Source organism: Chelonia mydas, chromosome 6 (genome assembly GCF_015237465.2).
Source record: "Chelonia mydas isolate rCheMyd1 chromosome 6, rCheMyd1.pri.v2, whole genome shotgun sequence".
Taxonomy (NCBI): Eukaryota; Metazoa; Chordata; order Testudines; family Cheloniidae; genus Chelonia; species Chelonia mydas.
Genome location: NC_051246.2, coordinates 95,514,557 through 95,538,630, shown reverse-complemented (window position 1 = coordinate 95,538,630; position 24,074 = coordinate 95,514,557). Strand labels below are relative to the sequence as shown.

The following is a 24,074-nucleotide window of genomic DNA, read 5'->3' as shown; positions in this document are numbered from 1 at the left end:
ATGAATATGTGGAACATTGTGTCTGGGTCTGTATTTGATAGGATAAAATGCAGGCATCTGCCCAGTTATAGATAGAGTTGGGTATCTTGCCATGATTCAGGTTCAGCTTTAGTATCTAATAATGTTTTCCTTAGTACTGGTCATAATTAATGCAGGTACATAGTACTTGCTACTATCAGCATATTTTAGGTGGGGTAGTAGATTTTCCATGTCAAAGAAAGTCTTAATATTTGCAGGAGAACCATGCTTCTATTCTTTTTCCATGCACGAAAGGCCAGGGTCAAACTTTGGAGTCTGGAAGTTTATAGATTAGAAGGATGCCAAGGTTAATCTGGTCTCTGCACTCATAAATATTTGGCACAGCTGTGTGAGAGAGAGAGAGAGGAAAAAATAAATATCTCTCCCAGCAAGAGAGATTATATTGTTTTTGTTTAGAAATATTAAGCATAGACAAAATACTTATGACATATTTTTTTTCTTAATACATGTACCAGGTGATATTTTACATTTCAGCAGATTTTATAAATGAGGATTCGGTAACTCTGCTGTAATAAAGTTCACAATATTTTCCCCCTCTAAGGCTTTAAGGAAACGAGATGCTAAAGCTGATGAAATGGAAGGACTGATGCAAAATAAACTTTTGAAATCTGAAAATGAAAAGAGCAAAGTAAGAATTTAATTTTCTCTTTTTTAATTATTTTTTTAAAAACAGTTTGTAGTGTAATCTTTTTCTGTTGTGATGGTTTCCAACTGCTTGTGGTCTAGAACAATGTTTCTCAACTCTTTTGATACCAAGGACTGGCTTGCTGCCTGCCTATGTCAGGGAGATCTCAGGGACCGGTGCCGGTTCACAGACTGTCATTGGAAAAACACTGGTCTAGAATGTCCAGTTTCTTATGTTTTGTTTAAGGCCACGTCTTGTAAGAGGAATTAACAGCGTGAAACCCTGTGTTTTTAGTTTTTAAAATGGCAAGGTACTTTTTAGCACCATACACTGCAAACAGCCAAAACTGAACTCCTTATCTTCCCTCCAAAGCCCTCACTTCTACCCTTCTTTTTTGTCATTGTTGACAACACCAGTAACCTCCCAGTTAGTCAAGGCTGTAGCTTAGGGATTACTTTGACACTTCCCTTCACCTTGCCCCACACAGCTAAACCATGTGGAAAGTTATTGGCTTCCTACTTCACGGCATCTCTAAGATCTAACATATTCTTTACATCCTTGCAGCTCACTCTCTCATCTGGATTTTTTCCCATTTTAATTATTATAATCTCCTCTTCCTGGCCTCTCTGACACCCATATAACTCTCCTACAGTCCATAGAAATGCTGTTTCTAAGATTAGCTTCCTTGCCAGTAGTTTTGACCATGCCGCTCCTTTTTGTATCTCTCCACTGGCTACCCTTTCTCCACTGCATAAAGTTCAGATTTGTTGTCAATGCCTTCAAAGTTTTGCTCTTCCCTGCTATATCCACGCATGTATTGTTTCATATTCTCCTACCTACTCTGCTCTGCCATTGATACCAGGCTTGTTGCCTATTTATCAGCTTCTCTGATTAACCTTTCTGTACCGCCCTCCATGCTGCCATTTATGCAAATACAGTGTTCTCTATCCAAAAATAACTTTGTCCCCAGAGAGGGTCTTAATAGAGTAGTTGCAGGGTTGAATTAACTGAACCATACACAGACGATTGAATGCATTAATACTGATGGAAATTGAACATCCATTTGATAATGATTTCTGGTAGTGCCCATAAAGTGCTGGCTTCCACTTCCTATCATCCTATTTACAGTAGATATTTTAATTGCATAGAAGTCTGGACACTTAAATTTAAATTTTCAGGCTAGTATTTTTTTTTCTCTTCTGTATTTGAAACGTTAGGAGCAGAATTACAGAGTAATTTAAACCCAGGTTTCCCTCAGAACCCTGCAGAGCACTGTCAGTAGGCCATCAGGCGAAGCATCGACTAGATTCATTCTTTAAAGTTTTTACAAATGAAGCATGCAGCAACAAGAATTTTCATTTTTAAAAGTCATTTTCAGATCATATAACACTATCAGTCTATTACCTTTCAGTCTAAAATGTTACACATTTCTTCTTGGCCCTGGAGCAATACTTTTTTAAAGCTTGACTAAAAACAATTCAGCGTTCTCTTGTTATCTACCAGATAGTACGGAATTGCACAGTCAAGGTAACAAAACAGTTTAATGACAACATGAGGAGAAAAAAATGGAACCCATCCTCCCACCCCGGCCTTTCTTTAAAAATGAGTATCATATTATCTCGGACCAAGTTCTGTTATATATCAGTCATTATTCCATAGTTATTCTGTGGTATGGCTGAAAGGCAGAACTAAAGTGGTTTGAGTGCCTTACCTGTGCATTTTCATATTTTAACATGTTTGGATGTCTTTTAAACAATCTTTTATTTTGAATTTCCTGAGGTTTTTAATGCTTATTTTTTTGGATAATTGCATCATCTTTGTAGGGCAATTTACCCTAAATTAGCGATATGTGCTCTCAGTTTTAACTTCCATTTTAATGTTGTTTTGGTTTGGGAATGCATATGCCATTTTGTAGCCACTGATGGTAGTACAGAGTATATATGAGATAAATGATTACATGATGCATGATAAATTTATAAACTATACCATTTTAATAACTGTAGATATGTTTGTCGCATCTTATGTTATAGTTTGCTTTACATGTTCAGGGTTAGAGGTATAAGAAATTATTTTTATTTTATTTTTTAAATATAAGTTGTTAGTTTTAAATAGTTAAAATATTTTAGTACCAGGATGAATGCGTAACTTTGTTTCTTCATCCTTAATCCAAATTATAAGCTTGAGCAGGAGTTGAAGCGGTCCCAGAGGAAGTTAGATCAGTCAGAAGGCAGTCGAGAAGCTCTTCTGCATCAGGTAACAACTTTCATACCATGAAAATCCTCCTCCTTTCATATTAAGCTAGGCTCAAGCCTGCCTCTTTAATCTTGCTGTCAGTTACTCTAATAACATTTTGTTTGGGAGAGCAAGAAAGGAAATGTACAAAGCAATGCCTACTAGACTGATCTACATAAGATCATATAAAAAATGGGAGCTTCTCAGCATTAAAAATAGTCACTAAAGCCATTCCTTCGATGGCATTGTGTCATGTTGATATCTACCAAGCTCCTTCAGGGTCTATACTTGGTGTGTGCTATAAAAATAGACTGGATCAAGAAGATAGACTGTTCCCGAGAGCTTCATTTGTTGCAGACATCCAGCTGGGGGATGAAGAAATATATATAATACATAATGTAGGCATTTGCATTTGTAAGTGTCTCTAAATGCGTTAGTGTCTCAAACACACTTTTGTGTGTGTATTTTTTATCCTCCAATTTTTCAAATAGTTGAGTTGTTTACATTGGATAAACACATGCACTGTTCTAGCTGCATTTCATAGGGTGTTTTTGCATATTGTGTATTTGTAACTGTTCTGAGATATGCGGTACATAGTATTGTTGGTAGTCAGTGACTCCAGACATCAGAGTGGTATAGAAACACTTGCTACAATAGAAATATAGTAAAAGTACTATGCAAACTGTCTATATTTGGGCCTGAACAAGGCACACTGAAACTGTTGAATCTGAAAGACCCGGGAATCCAGTATAACATCAGAAACAACGAGGAGTCCAGTGGCATCTTAAAGACTAACAGATTTATTTGGGCATAAGCTTTCGTGTCCTCACCCAGAACCATTTCAGATTTGGGGACAATTTATACCTTCAAGTCAGCGGCACTGCTATGGGTACTTGCATGGCCGCACAGTATGCCAACATTTTTATGGCTGACTTAGAACAACGCTTCCTCAGCTCTCATCCCCAAGCGCCCCTCCTCTACTTGCGCTACATTGATGATATCTACATCATCATATGGACCCACGGGAAGGAGGCCCTTGAAGAGTTCCACCTGGATTTCAACAATTTCCATCCCACCATCAACCTCAGTCTGGACCAGTCCATACAAGAGATCCACTTCCTGGACATGACAGTTCAAATAAGTGATGGTCACGTAAACACCACCCTATATCAGAAACCTACTGACCGCTATACATGCCTCCAGCTTCCATCCAGGACACATCACACAATCCATCCTCTACAGCCAAGCTCTAAGATATGACCGGATTTGCTCCAATCCCTCAGACAAACATCTACAAGATCTCTATCAAGCATTCTTAAAACTACCCACCTGGGGAAGTGAGGAAACAGATTGACAGAGCGAGACAGGTACCCAGAAGTCATCTACTACAGGACCGGCCCAACAAGGAAAATAACAGAACACCACTTGTCATCACGTACAGCCCCTGGCTAAAACCTCTCGAGCGCATCATCAACAATCTACAACCTATACTGTAAAAAGATCCCCCTCTCTCACAGGCCTTGGGAGGCAGGCCAATCCTCATTTACAGACAGACTGCCAACCTGAAGCAAATACTCACCGGCAACCATACACCACACCAAAGAAACACTAACCCCGGAACCAATCCCTGTAAGAAACCCTGTTGCCTTCTCTGTCCCCATATCTACTCTTGCGACACCATCATAGGACCCAGCCATACCATTCACCTGCACATCTACTAATGTGATATATGTCATCATTTGCCAGCAATGCCCCTCTGCCATGTACATTGGCCAAATTGGACAGTCCTCTACCTAAAAGGATAAATGGACACAAATCAGACATCAGGAATGGTAACAATCAAAAGCCAGTAGGAGAACACTTCAATCTCCCTGGACATTCAATAACAGATTTAAAAGTAGCTATTCTTCAAAAACAGACTTCAAAGAGAAACTGCAGAGCTACAAATCATTTGCAAACTTAACACCATTAATTTGGGCTTGAATAGGGACTGGGAATGGCTGGCTCACTACAAAAGCAATTTTCCCTCTCTTGGTATTTATACCTCCTCCTCAGTTATTTGGAGTGGACCACATCCACCCTGATTGAATTGGCTTTCAACACTGCTTCTCCATTTGTAAGGTAACTCCCTCTCCATGTGCCAATATATATTTATGACTGTATCTGCAATTTTCAATCCATGCATCTGAAGAAGTGGTTTTTTTAACCCACGAAAGCTTATGCACAAATAAATCTGTTAGTCTTTAAGATGCCACCAGACTCCTCGTTGTTTCTGTGGATAAGACTAACACAGCTACCCCTCTAATACTTTATAGCATCAGAAACTCTCCCTATTTACTCAATGCTTTTTCTCTTTCTTTTGGAGAGCTAGATAAAAAGATGAAATTGGTTGAGGGGGACTTGGGGCTCAGTTCCATTAGCATTCATTGTTTGAATTTGTTAACAGTACAGATTTCTGATTTGAATTTCTGAGCTGTTTTATTTTGAATTCACCCCATTGTGTGTAGGTACCTCAGAAGACGTTATGTCTCATACATGCTGAAATACCTAGGCACAGTGAGGTGGATTAAGAAGAGTATTTTTTGCTTTAATTCTGGTTCTGTGCTTGCCTTGTTTTAACATACACATTAATAGTGCTCTATCAAATGTTTTGTGTTGTTAATATTGTACAGTATTGTTAATATGTGACATACAATATATTCAGAAAGAAAATGAAAGCGAGCTGCAGAATCCTCTTATACTAAAGAGGTATTGATTTGTACATATCACACTTCTGATGACTGCAATCTTTATTTCCCCCCCACCCAGAATCAGATATAGAGATAAAATAAGCCAATTACAGGATGTGAAAATGATTAGAACATGGCTTGGTTTAGATTAAAGCCTTTCCTTGCAACTGGCAATGTAATGATTTATACTAGCTCATCTGGTATTTTGATCATCCCTTTCTGACCATATCTAGGAATGAACTTTCATTTAGTTTATGCTTGCCCTCTCTGAGCACTAAGGGATCTGCTAAAGAAGTGGCAATTATATCAAGTCTTTTAATGTTTATGGTGTTTGGTAGAATTGAATTGTTTGCATTTTTGTTTTGTTTTATTAAATGTTTGGTACTTGTCTATTTGTTAGATTGAGGATCTCCATTCCCAATTACTGAGAGCGGAAGCGGACCGCGTGGATTTGCAGCATCAAGTTTCACAGGTTGCCCTGCACCGCCAAAGCTGCCATGATGAGCAAGAGGATAACAGGAGAATTAGATCAGGTACAGCCTTTCCTGTTTTTTGGGACATAAATTTATGACTTTGCAAGAGAATGATCTCTGTCTTTTGAGTTGTAATCTAGATCCTCTGTTGGTTGAACTAATACAGCTAGTTATCATCTTGGCTCAATTAACTTTTATTAGTATTGGTGTCAGATGTTGGTAGCTAAGTAGTTAAGAGAAACAAAAGTTATGAGTAGACTGAAATACATTATCTTCATACTGGTTATTTTTTAAAAAATCCAAAATGTATAGGATTATTCAATTGAGCAGCATCAATGGTTTCTTCATTGAAGAGAAATTTTGAACCGTTTTTATAGTATCAAAAGATTTACTATAAAAATTTTGATAGTATTTTTCTGAAATGTTGGTATTTCTACCTATCATGAGATTAACTCTTGCCACATTGCAGCACAGTGCAAGATTCACCTGCCTGTGTAGATTTTTCCTTAATTAAGAAGGTTGCTAAACTGCCTGTTAAACCTCCAAATTATCCTTCAGAAATGACAACTTATTCTAGAGAGAAGTAGAGAATATAGTCTCAATCACATTCAGTTAATGCTTGTATTTGTGACACCTTTCAAATGTGAAAATAGGTCATGATATTCAGAATTTAAAAAATACATTTAAAATCTCAAGAGGTAGTTGCATAGTAGGCTATAATGTCTCTAAAGTATTTTTGGATAAAAAATTACAAATTGATCTGTACTTGAGCTCTCTAAATGCACCTTGATTTGTGTGTTTTTAAAAAAGTCAATATCTTCTGGAGTCACTGGTCTATCATTTATAGTGACACACTTCTGTGTGATTTAGGTGGTATCTAGGCTAGGTTCAATGTCCCAATGAATCTTTCATCAGCTTGCTTAAGTCCTACTTTCTATTTTTGTAACTTCATATTACAGCTGCTTAATTCCTCTTGCATCCAGACAGAGTCTCATGGTCATTAAAATGGAATTGTGATTCCATGTTTTATAAAAATCTTCCCTTCCTCAGAAAACTGAAGAATCTATAGTCCTGTATCGAATACTTTGTTTTTTTCAGAAGAGGGTGAATTGTTAGCCATTTTTGAACCACCTGATAAGGTGACCATTTTGCTTAAAATTGAACTTATTTGTGACAATAGTATGAGAGCCTTATATTGCACATTTAAAATTCCTTTCCACCACTTGTTTTGCAATTATAATAAGTATGCTATAAAATGTTGCTGTAAAAAATGCAAAGAAAGAAACAAAACCTGTCCTGGAGCAATTTTACCAAAAAGAGGAATAGAGTTTTAAGCAAATGTTTCAACAGTAAGTAGTCTGGGGATAGAACAGAGAGTCATGCAAAGGGTTAGGGACTGAGGTTTTCTGAATTTCTATTGAGTTATAAACCGAAGAACCTTGATTGTCAGCTGAGGAACAGCTGATATAATTACTGCAATTTTTAGATAGAAATTTACCTTATAAGTTCTGGATAAGAATGGAAACTTCACATACTTACCTAGATATAGTAAAAAGTGATATATCCTGACGACAATTTTTTATAAAGTACTCTTCACTAATGGTATAGCATCCAGATCTTGCGACTATGCCTTAATGTGGTTAAATTTTGGCTCTGTTGAAGTCAGTGGTAAAACTCCCATTTCATACATGTTTTTTTCACTCCTATATGAAAACTGCCTACAAAGGAGGAAGAGAACATGAAATGGCTTGGCTGCAGTGAATAGAAGGCTAATATTTCCCTAGCTATGAAATCATACTTTTAACTTTTAGTATCTTCCGGTTGTATACTGATAAAATCAATAGCTGTGGGATATTCATATGTTCCCATTAATACCCCATAATTTATATGGGAAGAAGAAAATAGTACTGCAAAGATAGGAATGAGAAATTTAATTTCTAGATTTTAGTGCTTTCACTTGGCGTATCAATTCTGTTTGTTCACAAATGGCTCACACTATTTCGTAGTTGTTGAAAGGTCTGAGCGGGAGAAGCAAGAGTTGGAGAAACAGATCCTGGAGTTAAGAGCAAAGCTGAATCATAGTGCTGTCATGTCAGAGGTAGAGGAGCTGAAGCAATGCATAGAGCACAAGGACAAGGAGAAAGCACAACTTGCAATGCACATAGAGGTAACCTTTTCTTTATAAGTGGTTTCCCATGTGTTGTGATTGGTGATGGGCTAGGTTGGGTGGTGATGTAAATCTCTAGAACAAATATTTCCAGTGATACTCAGACCTTAGTGGTTCAGGAGCCATATTAGTGGTCAACGTTACACAAAAGAGCCACAGTAATGTGAATTCATTGTTTCATTTACTATTTTTATGTATATACAGGGCTGGCCCTAGAACAGATGGTGCCCCCCCCCATTTGTTAAACTTTTGAATACCTTATTTTTTATTGCATTTGTAGCCCATTTCACGACTTTGATACATGATTTGCATGCATGATTTATCCCTGTCTCATAAGATGATAAATTTGTACGCTAGGATCTGTAAGTTATGCCCTATGTAAGCAAATAAAAAGAATTGTTTATAGAAACTTTTTTAATTTTAAGAATAACTGAAATGTTCTAACATGAAGAAATTGAACTGTGCACCAACACTGGGTGGACCAGTATTAAATAGTGTTACAAAAGGTGACAGCCTTAGAATGTTAACCCTATCCTTCAGTTCAAAAAGTTGCTCTTCTCACCTTTTGCCCTCCCAAACTGAAGTACACATTAGAGATCCAAAGACTGGCCAATGCCATTGTCAAGCAATAGAATAGCAAACAATGTCAGTTTTTTCATTGGCCATCGTCAATTGAATATGTTTTTATGAGCCTGAGCTTCAAAAAGCTGCGCTCACCTCTTGTGACTATGACCGGCAGCGTGAGCAGAATCCTCAAAGTATCCGCACATTAGGAAAAGTGTTCTCCGGCTCTGCATCATGACAAAATAGGAGAACTTGGAGTGGAGAGTGCTTCCTGTATTGCAAAATGTGATTGCTGTTGTCCAGTTCAACATAGAGGTTTTCATCATTGACATCTGAACATTCTCCATGTGTCAGAGTCTGGTGAAGGTCCGTACAATTGTTCAAGTGTTTTCCTGCTTACTAAGGTCATACAAAATCCTCTAGGTCTTTTCGTGGTGCTTCATTTATCCAGACCTTTCTTTGATGGACACTTGAGCAGTGTCAATGAGCAACCAAAAAACCTCCTCCTTGAATTTTTCGTCCAAGCTTCTGTGATAGACCCAGGCCAGTTGGGTACAGCAGAGTAGTAGAAGGCAAATAGTAGAAGGCCACTTGATAAACAGTTTTCTGTTCCCTGACTGACCAGAGCAGAACTTCTCCAGGCTAGGGTGGACACATGACTCCAGTTAGCCTGCAAAGAATCAGGTGAGGCTGTTAAGCTAATGTGAACACCTGACTCTAATTAAGGCCCCTCTGATACTATAAAAGGGCTCACTCCGGTCAGGCCAAGGAGAGCCAAGGAGCCAGAAGAGAGGAAGTGTGGCTGAAGGGCTGGGTAATGAAGACACCCTCAATCCACTGGAAAGGGAAACGCAAAGTAAGGGTGAAGAAGGCATTAACAGAGAGAAGCGGGAGAGCGGTAGGGAAGTGGCCCAAGGAAATGTATCAACTCTGGCAGTGAAAGGTCGGCTGCCAACAGTTGCTGCCATTAGAGTTCCTGGGCCAGAACCTAGAGTAGAGGGCGGGCCCTGGTTCCCCCCAACCCACCACTACAGAAACACCTCCTGGGAGGGGAAGACAGGCCCCTGTCAGGACAGGAGGCTAAACTGTTCTGGAATAAGCCTGTAGGGACAACAGAGACTGTGGGAGTTCTCTCACCAACCTCCTTGCTGGCTTATGATGAAAAGACTGTAACCCTGGCCCTAGAGAGAGAAGGGCTATGTGGAGGGTCCAAGTGAGCCTCTGATGCTAGCATAAACCACCTGGAAGCACAGGACCCACGGGGACAAGGTCGGAGCTCTGCCACACTTCCTATCACCATATCTCTGCCCTTGTAACCAAGCTGTTTCCTCTTATGATGAATATGAGTTTTTTTTTTTTTTAAAGTCAGGCTCAACTCCTAAGTTTTCTGCCATTTCTTTGGTAGCTGTGATGGCATGTTCAAATTCATTGTCTCTGTAGGCCACAATGAAATCAAGTCAACTTCTAATCAAAGTAGCAGTGGTCGCAATGTCCATCTACTGAGTTTGTAATGCCTTATTTACAACATTGACTCGGAACGGGATATCATGCCAAACCACAATTGAGAGCACAAATTTGAAGTCAGTGATCTGGTTTACCGGGCTTTGTGTCTCGTGTCAGATTCTGGCCTCTACTCAACTGTGCCAGTTCCATCAGGGCGTCATAAACAACAGTCACATGGTACCTCACTGACCTTATGCTGTCAATGCAGCTCTCTCAGCAGTGGCTTCATGGTCAGATTTACCTTGACCTTATGTTGTCAATGCAGCTCTCTCTTAGTGGCTTCATAGTCAGGTTTGTGACATTGACTGTGATATCTTCCACCTGATAGTTGATGCTGAAAACAAGACACATATCCTTTGCAGTACTCTGAAGAGAGATACTGAATCTAAAGAAGAGGACGCTGCATCTGACACAACTAGGTTGAGGGAATAGCAGCCACAAGGCATAAAGAAAGCTCTTGGATTCAAGGCAAGGATCCTTACGTGGACGCCACTGTTTCTTCCTTTCATGTTTGTGCCATTGTGGTAGCCTTGGCCGTGGAAATCCTGAAGCTTTATTTTATTCTCGTTCAAAATGTTCATAAACAGTTCTGGTAGGCCTTTTCCAATAGAGTTGTCCAGACTGGAAACAGATCAAGTGTTCCCTTACTTGCGTACACCCATCCTTGTCAACGAATCTTACTGTAAATGACATCTTTTACTGTGACTGCTGTCAGGAGTGCAGTCCATTATTACAGCGTAGTATTTTGCTTTGCTGAGCTGCATCAATATGTTGTTAAGCACCTTCCTTGCCATAAGGTTAATCAATTCATTTTGAATTGTTTTGTTGCAGTAATGGTCCATAGCTTCTTTACAAACTAGTTGACGTAGGTGCTTACACATGATATTGTCATATTTCCCAGGGAGCTCTACAAAACCAAGGAAATTACCTTTATGTTCAGTGAACAATGTATCAGATGAGCCCCAGAAAGCCAAATTATTCTTTGCAAGGAAAAGGGTAATTCAGAACAGATGCTTGAACACGTTCCTCCAATGCTCAGTTTCTACACTGGATAATGTACTGTTTTTCTGCATCTTTGCATTTATTTAGCTTGAGCCTGGACTTGACTCACGTCCATTTGGATTGGGCTGTAAAATGGTCGAGTGACTTTTCATGTTGCTTCAGAGCATCAGCTAAGTTATGCCAGCATTTGTACCCAGAAAGCACACCATAATTTGCATTCTTGTCAAATATTTTACAAGAAAAATAGATCAGTTTGTCGGTTGATTTTGAGTAAACTAGCCAATGCCCATTCTGTATCTCACTCTTCTTGAGCACTCTTTTGCAGTGTGGCTTTGAGAAGAGTCGCTTCTGCTCATTTACTAGAAACGTCATATTCTCGATTTTGCCTGTCTTGTTCAAAACTGTATGATTAATATTGGCAGAGTTTAGGATCACTGGCCATAAAGCAGGATCTGATGTATCAATTTGTGGTGTGCAGTTTTTCTCATTGTTGTTTTTGTCATCACGTGTGGCTGATTCTTCATCATTTCTCTCCTTTTCATGTAAACCAGATTTTTCTTTGTCATTTCTCTCCTTTTCATGTGAGCCAATTCTTCCCTGTCATCACTCTCCTTTATGCCACCAGGAAAACTGGACGATTCTCCGTCACTTTCTTTACATTTCCATTCTTTATCATCAGGTAAATCTGCTAATTCCTTAGTAATAGGAATTCCATCATTTACGCTTCACTCCTCAGTTTTTTCTGCACTGGGATGATCGCTATTGCCTAAAGCTGGTCTATGTTGTTCTGTTTCAGATATTTTCCCATCAAATTTGCCCCTTGCTGCAAACTAGATTGCAACTGAGTTTTTCGCTTCCTATACTGAGCTCCTGAAGGCTTCTTTGGGGGAAAACAGACTGTATTAGGGACAGCAAAAGTCTATGTTCTGCAGTGTTAGAAAGTAATCAAACATTATGTATTGCACATGCCAAAAGAAGTAACAGTATTTCTTTTATATTGTTGCGTAGATAGGGGTTCATTAGATATCTCTGATGTCTCATTAAAAATGTCCTTCATTAGTCACTACTTACATTCTTTAAGTCTTAAAACACACATACACTTTCACAATTACACAATAGAAAAAGGTTCAGAATATTGAGTGCCTTATATATTCATGAGGGCATGGCTGACAACATTCTAGGAGGTTCAAGGAAAATGTAGTTCTCAAAAAGTCTGGAAGGTTCCATGAGATTCTACAAAGGTCCAGAACATTTTCGGGGGTTAGTGAAAAATGAATGCACAAACGGAATACATAAAACATTGTACTTCAAATGTTCTATTTTTCCTTTTGTCGCTAACAACAAAAACAGCACCTTGTGCCCGGCATTCCCCAAGCCCGGCACCCCAGGTGGTCGCTGGGGTCATCTGCCCCTAAATCCAGCCGTGTGTGTGTGTGTGTATTTCTATTATTCTCACAGCAAAATGACTGACCAAGTATTATTATTTTATCAGCTACAATTGTTAACATAGTAAAAGCATCCTGATTAGTTAATAAATTAGATTGGTTAATAATTAAATCACACAGTGTTTTAATATGTGCTGTAAAAAGCCACAGGATGCACATTGAAGAGGCGCTTGCGAGCCTCAGTCTGAATATCACTGAAATAGTCGCTCTGACCCAACTCTGATATCCATTCTCTAAACCCCTTTGAACAGTGTTTTGACCTTGCAGAGTTTTCACCTGTCTTATTCTCCTTCTTTTGGCAACTGAGTCTGCGCCATTGCCCTTGCTTTCATTGTCTGGTTTTCTCCTCCTCTTCCACCTTTTTTTGCTCCTATGGTTAACACCTATTACAGTGACACATCTTTGTGCAAATATAGATCTGACATTCTCAAAGGCTGCTATCGTTGCTCTGGGGAATGATTCTTGGGAGTGTTTAGAGATCTACTACTTCTCCCATTTCTCAGACCAAAAGCATCACGCCCAGCTCCATAATATTTTTGAGCTAAAACTGGACTCCTGAGGGTACCTTGTTATCTGAGATGGTATCTTCTACTACTGCTGTACTTCTGCTGCACTATAACTACAATTAACCTTTTAAGAATTAAAGAATAGAAATGCAAATTTGTCTTTCAAACCATAATTCTATGTATGGAAAGTATCAGTGCAATTATTAATCATCTGTATATAGTGTTTTATGTGTGCATGGTTTCTTGCTAAAGAATGAAGACACATTTCAGAGTAGCAGCCGTGTTAGTCTGTATTCGCAAAAAGAAAAGGAGTACAAGTGGCTTCTTAGAGACTAACCAATTTATTTATTTATTGTAGCTCACGAAAGCTTATGCTCAAATAAATTAGTTAGTCTCTAAGGTGCCACTAATACTCCTTTTCTTTTAATGAAGACACAGTCCTTCTGTCAAGGAGTCTACATCTAAGTAGAAATTTGCAATCTACGAATTGAAAGTTCTGTATTGATTGATTACTAACTGAAATCTCCATCCTTAGAGGTTTTAAAGGCCCGGCTTGACAAAGCCTGCGCTGGGATGATTTAATTGGTGTTGGTCCTGCTTTGAGCAGAGGATTGGACTAGATGACCTCCTGAGGTCTCTTCCAACCCTAATATTCTATGATTCTATGAAATGTCATGATATCATAAATTTTTAGGTCCTGAGATCTGTATTTTTGAACTTACTCCAATTTTGTCACTTCTGGTAAAGTCCCTGAAGGATAAACTGTGTCTATTATGCCTATCAGGAGAAATAAGGGGTACATTTTAAAAACATTACAAAGGCTTTTAGTAGTCACTTGACATTCATTGACTTAAATGAGAGTCAGTCTTGGGGCTAAAAATCCATGCAATGGTTTTTGGAATTTAGAAAAGCATCTTTTAATAGGTATTATTTTACCTAGCATGTAAGCCATAAAGGGACATAATATATGTAAATTCATTGACAATAAATTAAGATCTTTATTAGTGAGAGAATTTGGAAAACAGTATCAGACAATCTCATTTTAAATGGAGAACATAAGATTGCAAAATATAAAATCTTCTTATCTAGGAACTTAGCTGCTATTAGTGATTTCATGTGGAAGGTGTTCAGATGTTATGGTGATGGGTGGCAGCTAGCGTATCTGAAATATATTGAGATGTACTGAATTATTAAATTCTGTATAAAAATAATTTCATTTTATTCTTCAGACTCCTGGGTCTAGTACATCTATTAACTGAAAGCTAAGCCATATTGCCCAGTTACCAACTATCAGCATCAGGTCTCCCCTCTCCCACCTACAAACAGTCAGCTTCCATTTGCACAGAAGGGTCGGTAGACACAAGGAGCTAAATGGTTATGAGGTAACAGGGCTGAACAGGAAAATATTCATAGTTATGAGGGACATTCTAATGATGAGTTTTCTGCTCAGAGGTAGAATTCTCTCCATGGATCTACTACTGGTCTGTTTCAGACTGACCATTAGGGAAACCAACAAGGACAACCTACTCGTTTTTACACTATATGAAGGGGTGGCCAACCTGAGCCTGAGAAGGAGCCAGAATTTACCAATGTACATTGCCAGAGAGCCACAGTAATACGTCAGCAGTCCCCCATCAGCTCCCCGCCGCCAACCTGTTCCCAGCGCCTCCTGGCAGCCCCGCCAATCAGTGCCTCCCCCTCCCTTCCCACACCTCCTGATCAGCTGTTTCATGGTGTGCAGGAGGCTCTGGGGAGGGGGAGGAGCGAGGGCATGGCATGCTCAGAGGAGGGGGTGGGAAGGGGTGGAGTGGGGGAAGGGCCTGTGGCAGAGCCAGGGGTTGAGCAGTGAGCACCCCCTGGCACATTGGAAAGTTGGCGCCTGTAGCTCCAGCCCCGGAGTCTGTGCCTATACAAGGAGCCTCATATTAACTTCTGAAGAGCCGCATGTGGCTCCGGAGCCACAGGTTGAACACTCCTGCTATCTGAAGTTACAAGTTATCCTCCAGGCTGAAAGTACTCATGTCCTATATCATTAAGGACTTTGATATATCAATAATGAGTAACCAGTTAGATCCAGAAGTATATAACACTTCTAGAAAGCTAGATAACAAAGTATAAAAATAACTTGGTTCAGTTCTTTAAAAAATACTTTAAAAACCTGTCTATTGCTCTTTGAAGTGCCATACACTAGTGCTTATATTAATCAAGTTTAGATAGCATAAATGGGAAATAATAAGAGCTGCAGCATTAAAATCAATATAGGATTGTATCTGAAACAAACTGCTTAATTTCCATTATTATTGTGTAATCAAATTATATCAAATATGGATGCCCTTCTCAGAAAAATAAAACTTCCATTTTTCCCAGGACCTGTTTTTGGTAATGAATTTGTCATCTGTAAATAGAAGAAGTACTAGGTTGAGGACTTCTCTAAGCTAAAATGGGATGGTAAGATATCTAGAAGCTTAACTTAATGTTCAAAATGCTTATATTTATAAAACTGGATGAGAAATATCTATTTTTTGTTGCTTGTGTTAACATATTTCTGGATCGCACTCAAATAGGTGCTAGCAAAATTTGCTTTAGAGTGCTGTATTTAGGATAAAATTCCTAGGCTAATGAATGATACATCCCTCACCCAGGTGTCTCAGGTTCTGGGAAGAGATTATTTCCCGTAAAAAATACTGCTTTTCAGATGATCTGTGGCTCCACAGGTATTCTCAAAAGTCCTTGCAGTGGTAGCCACCCACCTCCACAGACAAGGTAGCAGAATCTTCTTCTTGGAGTGCTTGCTCATGTCCATTCCATTCTAGATGTGTGCACGCCCATGTGCACAGTCGTCGGAGATTTTTGCCTTAGTGGTATCTGTGGGGCCAGTCATGGTGCCCTCTGGAGTGCCATGCTAATGCGTCTGCATATTAGGTACCACTAGCCTTACTCCCTCTCAGTTCCTTCTTACCGCCCATGACAGTTGGTCGGAGCTCCTTCCTCTTGCTTTGTAAGTGGTCAGCGGTTTTTCCTAGTGCTACTCTGCCTTCTTTTGTGTATATAGTTGTTAACACCTAATTACTAACTAGCTATTGTAAAGTGTAACAGTTAGTTAATAAGTTAGAGTCCCCATTGTGACTTTGCCCAGAGGTGGGGCATGCTCCAGTCTCCAGGTTTTAAGCAATAGGCCTATGCCTGTTAGTGACCCCCCCAGAGCAGCTGCTTAAAGTGCTTGGGAAAGTCGCACGTAAAAGGTAAGTGCCACGTTTGTAAGAACTTTTGACCAAGAACTCAAAAGGAGCGGGATATTCATTTATGAGGCTGTGCTTTGCCCAGTGTCGGAGCCTTCTTGCTCGGATTCTACTCTCAGCACTGGAGAGGAACACGTCGGAACCGAGCTTCATCTGGCACGGACCCCTTCACCGACGCCTAAGAAGTGTTTAAAGAAGCGAATCACTCTGGAACTGAGCAAGGAAGGGCAGGGGGCTTTGGGCAAAGGACCAAGTACAGGCCATCCGCCCACGCCAGAGCTGCATGGGGGTGCATCACCGCTTGGACGACTCAGCCCTCCTAGGGATCCGCCTTCGACTCCTGGGAATGGTAGGGGATGCAGGCACCCGATATTGCCTCCTGCGACTGAGGTGGCTAACGATCAGTGAGCCCCCCCAGCCCTGGTGCCACGTACATTGTTGGAAGTGACAAAGGTTCCCCACTCTAAGGCCAAGCCAAGTTCAGGGCCATCTCAGAGGGCAGTAGTTTCCGGACCAGAGGCAGGCTCCACATCCTAGGTCCCCGGTTAGACAGCTTAGGATGCTGGCCCTGCGATCCCAGTCTCCGTGGGCACGATGCAGGTCACCTGCAATGAGACATAGGTCCCCCTACATCCAGCACCGTTTGCCCTCTCACCTGCTGACGCTGTTGCACAGGTCTCGTTCCCCACCATCATGAGACTGCTCCTCCTCACGGCACCGGTCTCCACGTTCCCAGCACCAGTTTCCTGCAGGCATCACTTGCCCCACTCAAGGCACTGCTCCCTTACGCCGAAGATCAGCCGCCACACTCAGGCATTCACAGCCCTGCCCTGGTCAACGGAAGGGGACTCTTTGGAGTCTGAGCGGGACTTTAGCCCCTCGCCAAGGTAGCTCCAACCTCAGTGGGCCCCAGAAACCATCTCAGCTACTACAGTGCCGGCATGGCAGCAGGGCCAGTGGCCAGCCCAATGGCCCTATTGGAACGCATGGGGCATGCCAATGATTCTGGTACCGTTCTCACATTAGTGTTTCTTTGCTGCTTTGGAGAGGCATCGACGGTACCGGAATTGGTATGTGGAGCAGACTCCGACACTCCGGGAGAGGAGCAGGTGCCCACTGTGAAGTAGTGGGAGACTGCCCCAGTCCCTCCCCCAGTAGTATAATCATCATCCTCATCACAGAAGAGGCAGTTGCGGGACCCTCAGGGGCCAGCTCTCCCGATGACTTGAGGGAGCCCCAAGCCCTGCTGAGGAGGGTGGCTTCAAATTTGGGCTTGGAGGTGGAGGAAATGGCAGAGCAATCGGAAAATCTGTTCAATATTCTTGTGGCATCTTCCCCCTCATGAGTCGCATTGCCCATGCATGAAGGGGTTATCAAGATTGCCATTTCCCTCTAGCAAACCCCATTCTCCATCCCACCAACCTCCAAGCGAGCCAAAAAGAAGTATTTCGTACCTGCTAAGGGTTTTGAATGTCTATATACCCACCCACCCCTTGGTTCACTTGTCGTTTCTGCAGCTAATGAAAGGGACAGGCGAGTTCCACCCCCAAAAATAAAGATGCCAAGAAGCTGGACCTATTTGGGAGGAAATTTATTCAACCACCAGCCTCGAGTTTTGGATGTCAAATCATCAAGCCCTAGTGGGCAGATGCAACTTTAATTTGAGGGACTCCCTAAAGGACCTGTGCCAGGAGTTTGCCACCATTTTGGAGGAGGGTACTGCTGTGGCGAGGAGTTCCTTCCAGATGGCCTGGGATGCAGCTGATTCAGCTGCCAGGGTCGTCGCCTTGGCCGTGGTGATGAGGCACAGTTCCTGATTTCAATCCATGGGCCTGTCCCAAGAGATGCAGTCTTCCATCCAGGATTGCCCCTTCTGGAGTAGGCTCTTCTTGGAGCAAACGGATTCGAGGCTGCATGGACTCAAGGACACTCGGGTGACCTTCCTCTCACTAGGGCTGCATATGCTGCAAGCGGTAAGAAAACCTGCCTCCTAGGCCTTGGGCTCCTCAGCAGAGCTTATCTAGGAGAAGAGACCAAAACTATGGGTTTAGCCATCGCCCCTCTGCCTCCCACTCGCCCACCCAGCTAGGCCCCTCGAAACACCAAGGGGGCCAGAAGCGCTCATTTTGAAGGTGCACCTGAGGACGGCACCCCAGTCAATCCTCAGGATCCACCCCCCTACTCATTCCTCAACTGTCTGCGTCCCTTCAGATGGGCTTGGTTGCAAGTAACCTCAGACCGCAGGGTACTCGACATAATATCTCAGGGCTACCCCCTGCAGTTTTCGGCCTTCTCTTCCTCTTCAGGGACCCTTCTCACAAGTGATTCCTCGCTCAGGAAGTGGAAAACCTCCTATGGCTGGGAGTGGTGGAGGAGGGTCCTCGAGAGATGAGGGGAAGAGGGTTCTACTGCCGCTATTTCTTAATCCAGGGGTTCTCTAACTTCATTGCACCACGACTCCCTTCTGACAACAAAAATTACTACATGACCCTAGGAGTGGGGACTGAAGCCTGAACCTACTCAAGCCCCGCTGCCCTAGGCGGGGGGCCAGAGCCAAAGCCCAAGTCCGACTGCACTGTGCGGGGCCAAAGCCGGTGGTGCCTTATATACTGACAGATGAGCGCGGCACTCCAGAGGGCGCCATGACTGGCCCCACGGATAGTGCTAAGGCAAAAATCTCCGACTGCGCACGTGGGCACGCACCCACCTAGAATCGAATGGACATAAGCAACATATCTCAAAGAACAATAGTTACGAAAAGGTAGGTTTCCCCCTATCTGGATGGTTGCTTAGTCAAAGCATCGACTCGAGAAGAAGCACTAGAAGCTCCCCAAAAGACAGTAGCTCTCTTCACACAGCTAGGTCTACAAATAAACTAATACAAAGCAGCATTCACACCTGTGCGGAGACTGGAGTTCATTGGGGCCTACCTTGACTGTCTGGAAGCTATAGCCTGCCTGCCCCAACACAGATTTATCACTGTAACCAATCTAATCACCATAATGCGAGTTAGTTCACAGACATTGGCCAGGACCTGCCTCCAATTGTTAGGCCATATATCAGCAATGACATTTGTCATCAAACACACCAGACTGCACATGAAATGCTTGCAGAGCTGGCTCAGGACAGTATATGTTCCATACAAACATAGTATAAGCAAGCGTCTTATGATGCCAACCAAAGTAAAAAATTATCTATATTAACTACACAGTGTTTGCACAGGAGTTCCCTTCACACAGGCCCCACCATCAATTATACTCACAATGGACAGGGGCACACCTGTCCAACCACACGATCCAAGACCACACGTAAACATATTGGAGCTATGGGCAGTCTACAATGTATGCTCACACTTCCTATCCAGGATCAGGGACAAGGCCATAAAGGTTCTGACAGATGTCACTTGTATATTTTATATAAACTGATGGGAGCGGGAGGGGATGTTCACACTCCCTAATGCACAGAAGCCATACACCTGTGGAACTGGTGCATCTGCTACAACATCGACATCTCAGCCTCCTACCTGCCAGGATGCCAAACACCACTGCAGATGCACTGAGCAGAAAATTTTCCCAGGATCACAAGTGGGAAATGAACATCAGGGTACTATAGAACATACTCATACACTGGGAGTTCCTTTCCTACTATATATCTCTTTGAGACAACCCAGAATGCCAAGTGCCCATACTTTTGCTCCAGAGTGGGACTGGGACCCCATTCTCTACACAATATTTTTCTCCTCTGATGGGATGCACATCTATTGTAGGCTTGTCTCCTGACCCCTCTCCTAGTCAGGCTCATACAGAAGATAAGGATCAACAACTCCAGATTCATCTTGATAGCCCCCACGTGGCTCAGACAAACATGGTTTCCTTACCTCTTGAAGATGGCTGCGTGCCCACCACACACACTTCCATTTCTACCACATCTCTTGCATCAAGATGCACGCCAGGTCTACCACCAGAAGCTGGCAAGACTGCACCTGAGGACACTACTTCATGGCCTTGAGAACAATTAAATGACCTGTTCAGAGGAGGTAAGGGACATCTTTTAAACAGCAGAAGGTCTACTACACGGCATACCTTCCTGTGCAAATGGAAGAGATTCCATTTATGGTGCCAGAGTAAGCAAACAATGGCAACTACTTCTCCTTTACCAGTGGTATTGGATTACATATTGGAACTCAAGAAATCTGGTCTCTTAATGAGCTTGATCAGAGTATACCTCATGGGAATCATAGTGTTCCATCATGAAGTGGACGAGTTCTTGATCTTCGCCCACCCTACCACTAAATGCTTCCTCAAGGGTCTCCATAACTTTTACTCTGAAATATGAGCCCTTCCCCAGCATGGGACCTCAATCTGGTGCTTCGATGTCTTATGGGGCCCCCTTTTGAACCATTAGTGACATGTTCACTTTGCCACCATTCAAGGAAGGTGAGTTTGCTTGTCGCTGTCACATCTGTCCGATATGTAGGGGAACTGGGGGCCCTCATGGCACCCCCCCAACACAATATTTTTCAAAAAAAAGTTACTCTAAGACCACATCCCAAATTCCTATCTAAAATAGTTTCATCATTCCATTTGAATCAACCCATCCATCTCCCATCATTCTTCCCAAAACCTCATGGGAACAAACGAGAAGCAACCTGGATATCTGAAGAGCACTAGCTTTTTATACTGAAAGGACAAAGTCACCACAGGTATTTGTTTCCCTTACGGAACGATCTAAGGGAGATGCCGTATCCAAACAAAGGCTGTCGCAATGGATCTCCGGCTGCATTGACTTTTGTTATTGCCATGAACTGCTACACTCCCCCCACTGGGGACCCACATGCACACACTCCACCAGAGCACTATCTACATGGATAGCCTTCCTCAACAATGTGTCTGTTATGGACACCTGTAAAGCCACAACCTGGGCGTCTGTCCATACGTTCACACAAAACACTGTGCCATAGAGCAGCACTCATTACATGTTGTACTGGGACTTGCGGTTTTCTCATTCACCATGACTGCAACTCTGAAGCCCATTCCTTCCACAGAGGGGAAACTGCACTACAGTCACCTAAAGTGGAGCACCCGCAGGGACACTCTTCAAACAAGAAGAGAAGGTTACTCACCCTGTGCAATAATAGAGGTTCTTAGAGATGGCTGTCCCTGTTGGTGCTCCACTACCCTCTCTCTTCCCCTTTATTTTGGAGTTTTTTCGCATAGACTCTGCAGTAGAGAAGGAACTGAGGGAGTGTTGGTCGCACAGTGCTATGTAACCGCCTGAAATAGTGCGAGATGGAGACAGGGGCACACAGTGCTTGTGTGACCCCATCAGGCACTGCTACGAAAAATCTCAGATTACAAGCACAGGGGTGCAGATTCACCTAAAATGGAGCACTCACAAGGATAACCATCTTGAAGAACCTCAGTTACTGCATAGGATGAGTAACCTTTTTTGTTTATTATATCTGCCTGAGTCCCCTTGCTAGTTGTTATGGCTTGTTAGAGTTCAGTTTAGATTATTGATTGAGATACTAGCAGAGATCAATTGGGTTTTATTAAGTAAAACTAGATCAGTACAATACAGAAAGGGTTAATAACTTAATTAGTCCAGGGGCTCAGATTTACAGCTTTGTGTCTGTTCTGAATTGGTTATAATTGAATGGGTTTTTATACATTATTTGTTAACCTCTTTCTACAGTTTGCATTTAGCTGCACACCTAGTGCCATCCACTCACCAGCAAATGTTCAACCTTGCTAGTAATGGTCTAGAGTAGACAGCTGCATATTAAGTCATAGATTCCATTACACTTTAAGTTGACAGCTTGACATCCCTGAAAAGGATTGTAATAGTTTTGCCTGTTTAACAAGAAAGCTTATGATTGTGGTTAGCAACATAACGCTTCTTAACCAGTAATTTCGCTGTGCCCCGTGCAGTTGGTTTACATACTTGCTGTCACAGTACACGGCAACTGGACCTGTATTTTCTCTCCATGGTCCAGCAATGGCATCCACTCTTAGGCTTCTGGCTCCTCCAGCTGTCACCTCTCTTGGGTGGATACATGTCTCTTTCCCTCCTGACCAGGGTATTTCCAGGCTGCACAGTTCCAGGCTAATGCTGTGAATTCCCCAGCAAGTCAGATTGCCTAAGCAGACCTGCTTTGTATTCTATAAACAGCATAATTGTCCACAGTTAAGTTACCACACAGTTCTTTGTAAGCAAACATATTTGTTCTTAAATTAAAAGTATTACAGAGAAAACATTAGAAACAATAAAAGAAGCTGTGTACATGTTAACAAGTTGACCAGAGATTTTACTCCACCTCCAGCAAGACTTCTGGCAGGTGAACAGTCCTTTAAACCCTACACAGGTTTTTCTGTGGTTACAAGTTCATAACACCTTTGCTCACAACAAATACCACCATAAATAGGTCAAGTCCTTCCAGTCCTTCCCAGGAAGGGTTGGGGCTTCCTTTGGACAGAAAGGCCTTTCCATTTGCTGGATTAAAAAGAAGGCCTTGAGTGAGTTTAAACTCAGTCTATTTATCCAAAAGTGCTTCCTTCATCTGTTTGGTTTTTCTAGAGAATCCAGTCTGAACCAGTATATGCAAGCCTTTCCAGGTGAGGGTACCTTGCAGGAGGTGTAACAAGTTGAGTGAATTTGCTTAATCATCCCCCTCTATTCTTAGTTCCTGGAGGGTGGTAGTCCCTCTCCCCCAAGGAATTGCATACAATCCCTGGTCCACAATGATACATAAAATTAATCCAATAAGGTTTGTGCAGGACATTACCATATCTGTTATACTTGCGTTATCCTGTAGTTTTTTTAAATTTAAATTGAATGTAATAATTTAGTATTAAAGTACCATGGGTTCAGCTCTTGTTGCTATAGTTTCAAGCTCAAGCTCAACAGAGCTTCTGGTGCTTTTCTCAAATTTGGAGACTCCAGGAACACACAAAGTCCAAGGATAGTGACCGCAGACACAGTCATAAATACGAAATCTTATCTGTACTACAAGTTGTTTTAAAGCAATAAGTAAAGTTACAATTACCTATGCATCTAATCGTACAATCTGTATAGCATACATTAATTATATATGAAATATCATATAAATTGACCATAACACCACATAAAACAATGATAAATGGATGATAAAATGAACTAATTGGCTACAATTCATTCATATATGAATGTCATATTTGTGGTTAACATTTCCTATGCATGGGCAGGGAGAATCATGTTCCCTCATAGATGTCCATTCTGTACACAATAAAAAGCTCATTTGAAGTAATTTTTCATTTTTTCTATGCAAAGTTTCAGGTTTAGTACTTAATTCAATTCCTCCAAAGTTGTCCACCTACTTATTCCTTTTTTGTGATTTAGGTTACAATTTCATAACTTGTTGTTCATGTAGCAGAACCAATCACTTTTCTTATCTGCTGCAGTTGCTAGCACATATGTTGTTAAAAATTACCCTATGCAGTTGTGTAAAAGTTGGTTACGAAAATAGATCATGACAGAAATAAATTTCCATTTCTTTTAAGGCACATCCTATA

At 41.7% G+C, this 24,074-nt stretch overlaps 1 protein-coding gene across 5 annotated transcripts in view; it reads left to right on the top strand.

Moving 5' to 3' along the window:
• Positions 1 to 24,074, top strand: part of CEP128 (centrosomal protein 128) — a 428,984-nt gene that overhangs the window by 68,903 nt on the left and 336,007 nt on the right. For all 5 annotated transcript variants that reach the window (XM_043548663.1, XM_043548662.1, XM_037900795.2 and 2 more), the window contains 4 exons: positions 581 to 667; positions 2,843 to 2,917; positions 6,026 to 6,158; positions 8,105 to 8,265. In XM_043548663.1, the coding sequence (XP_043404598.1) occupies positions 581 to 667; positions 2,843 to 2,917; positions 6,026 to 6,158; positions 8,105 to 8,265 (456 nt within the window). The remainder of the gene's footprint in view (positions 1 to 580; positions 668 to 2,842; positions 2,918 to 6,025; positions 6,159 to 8,104; positions 8,266 to 24,074) is intronic.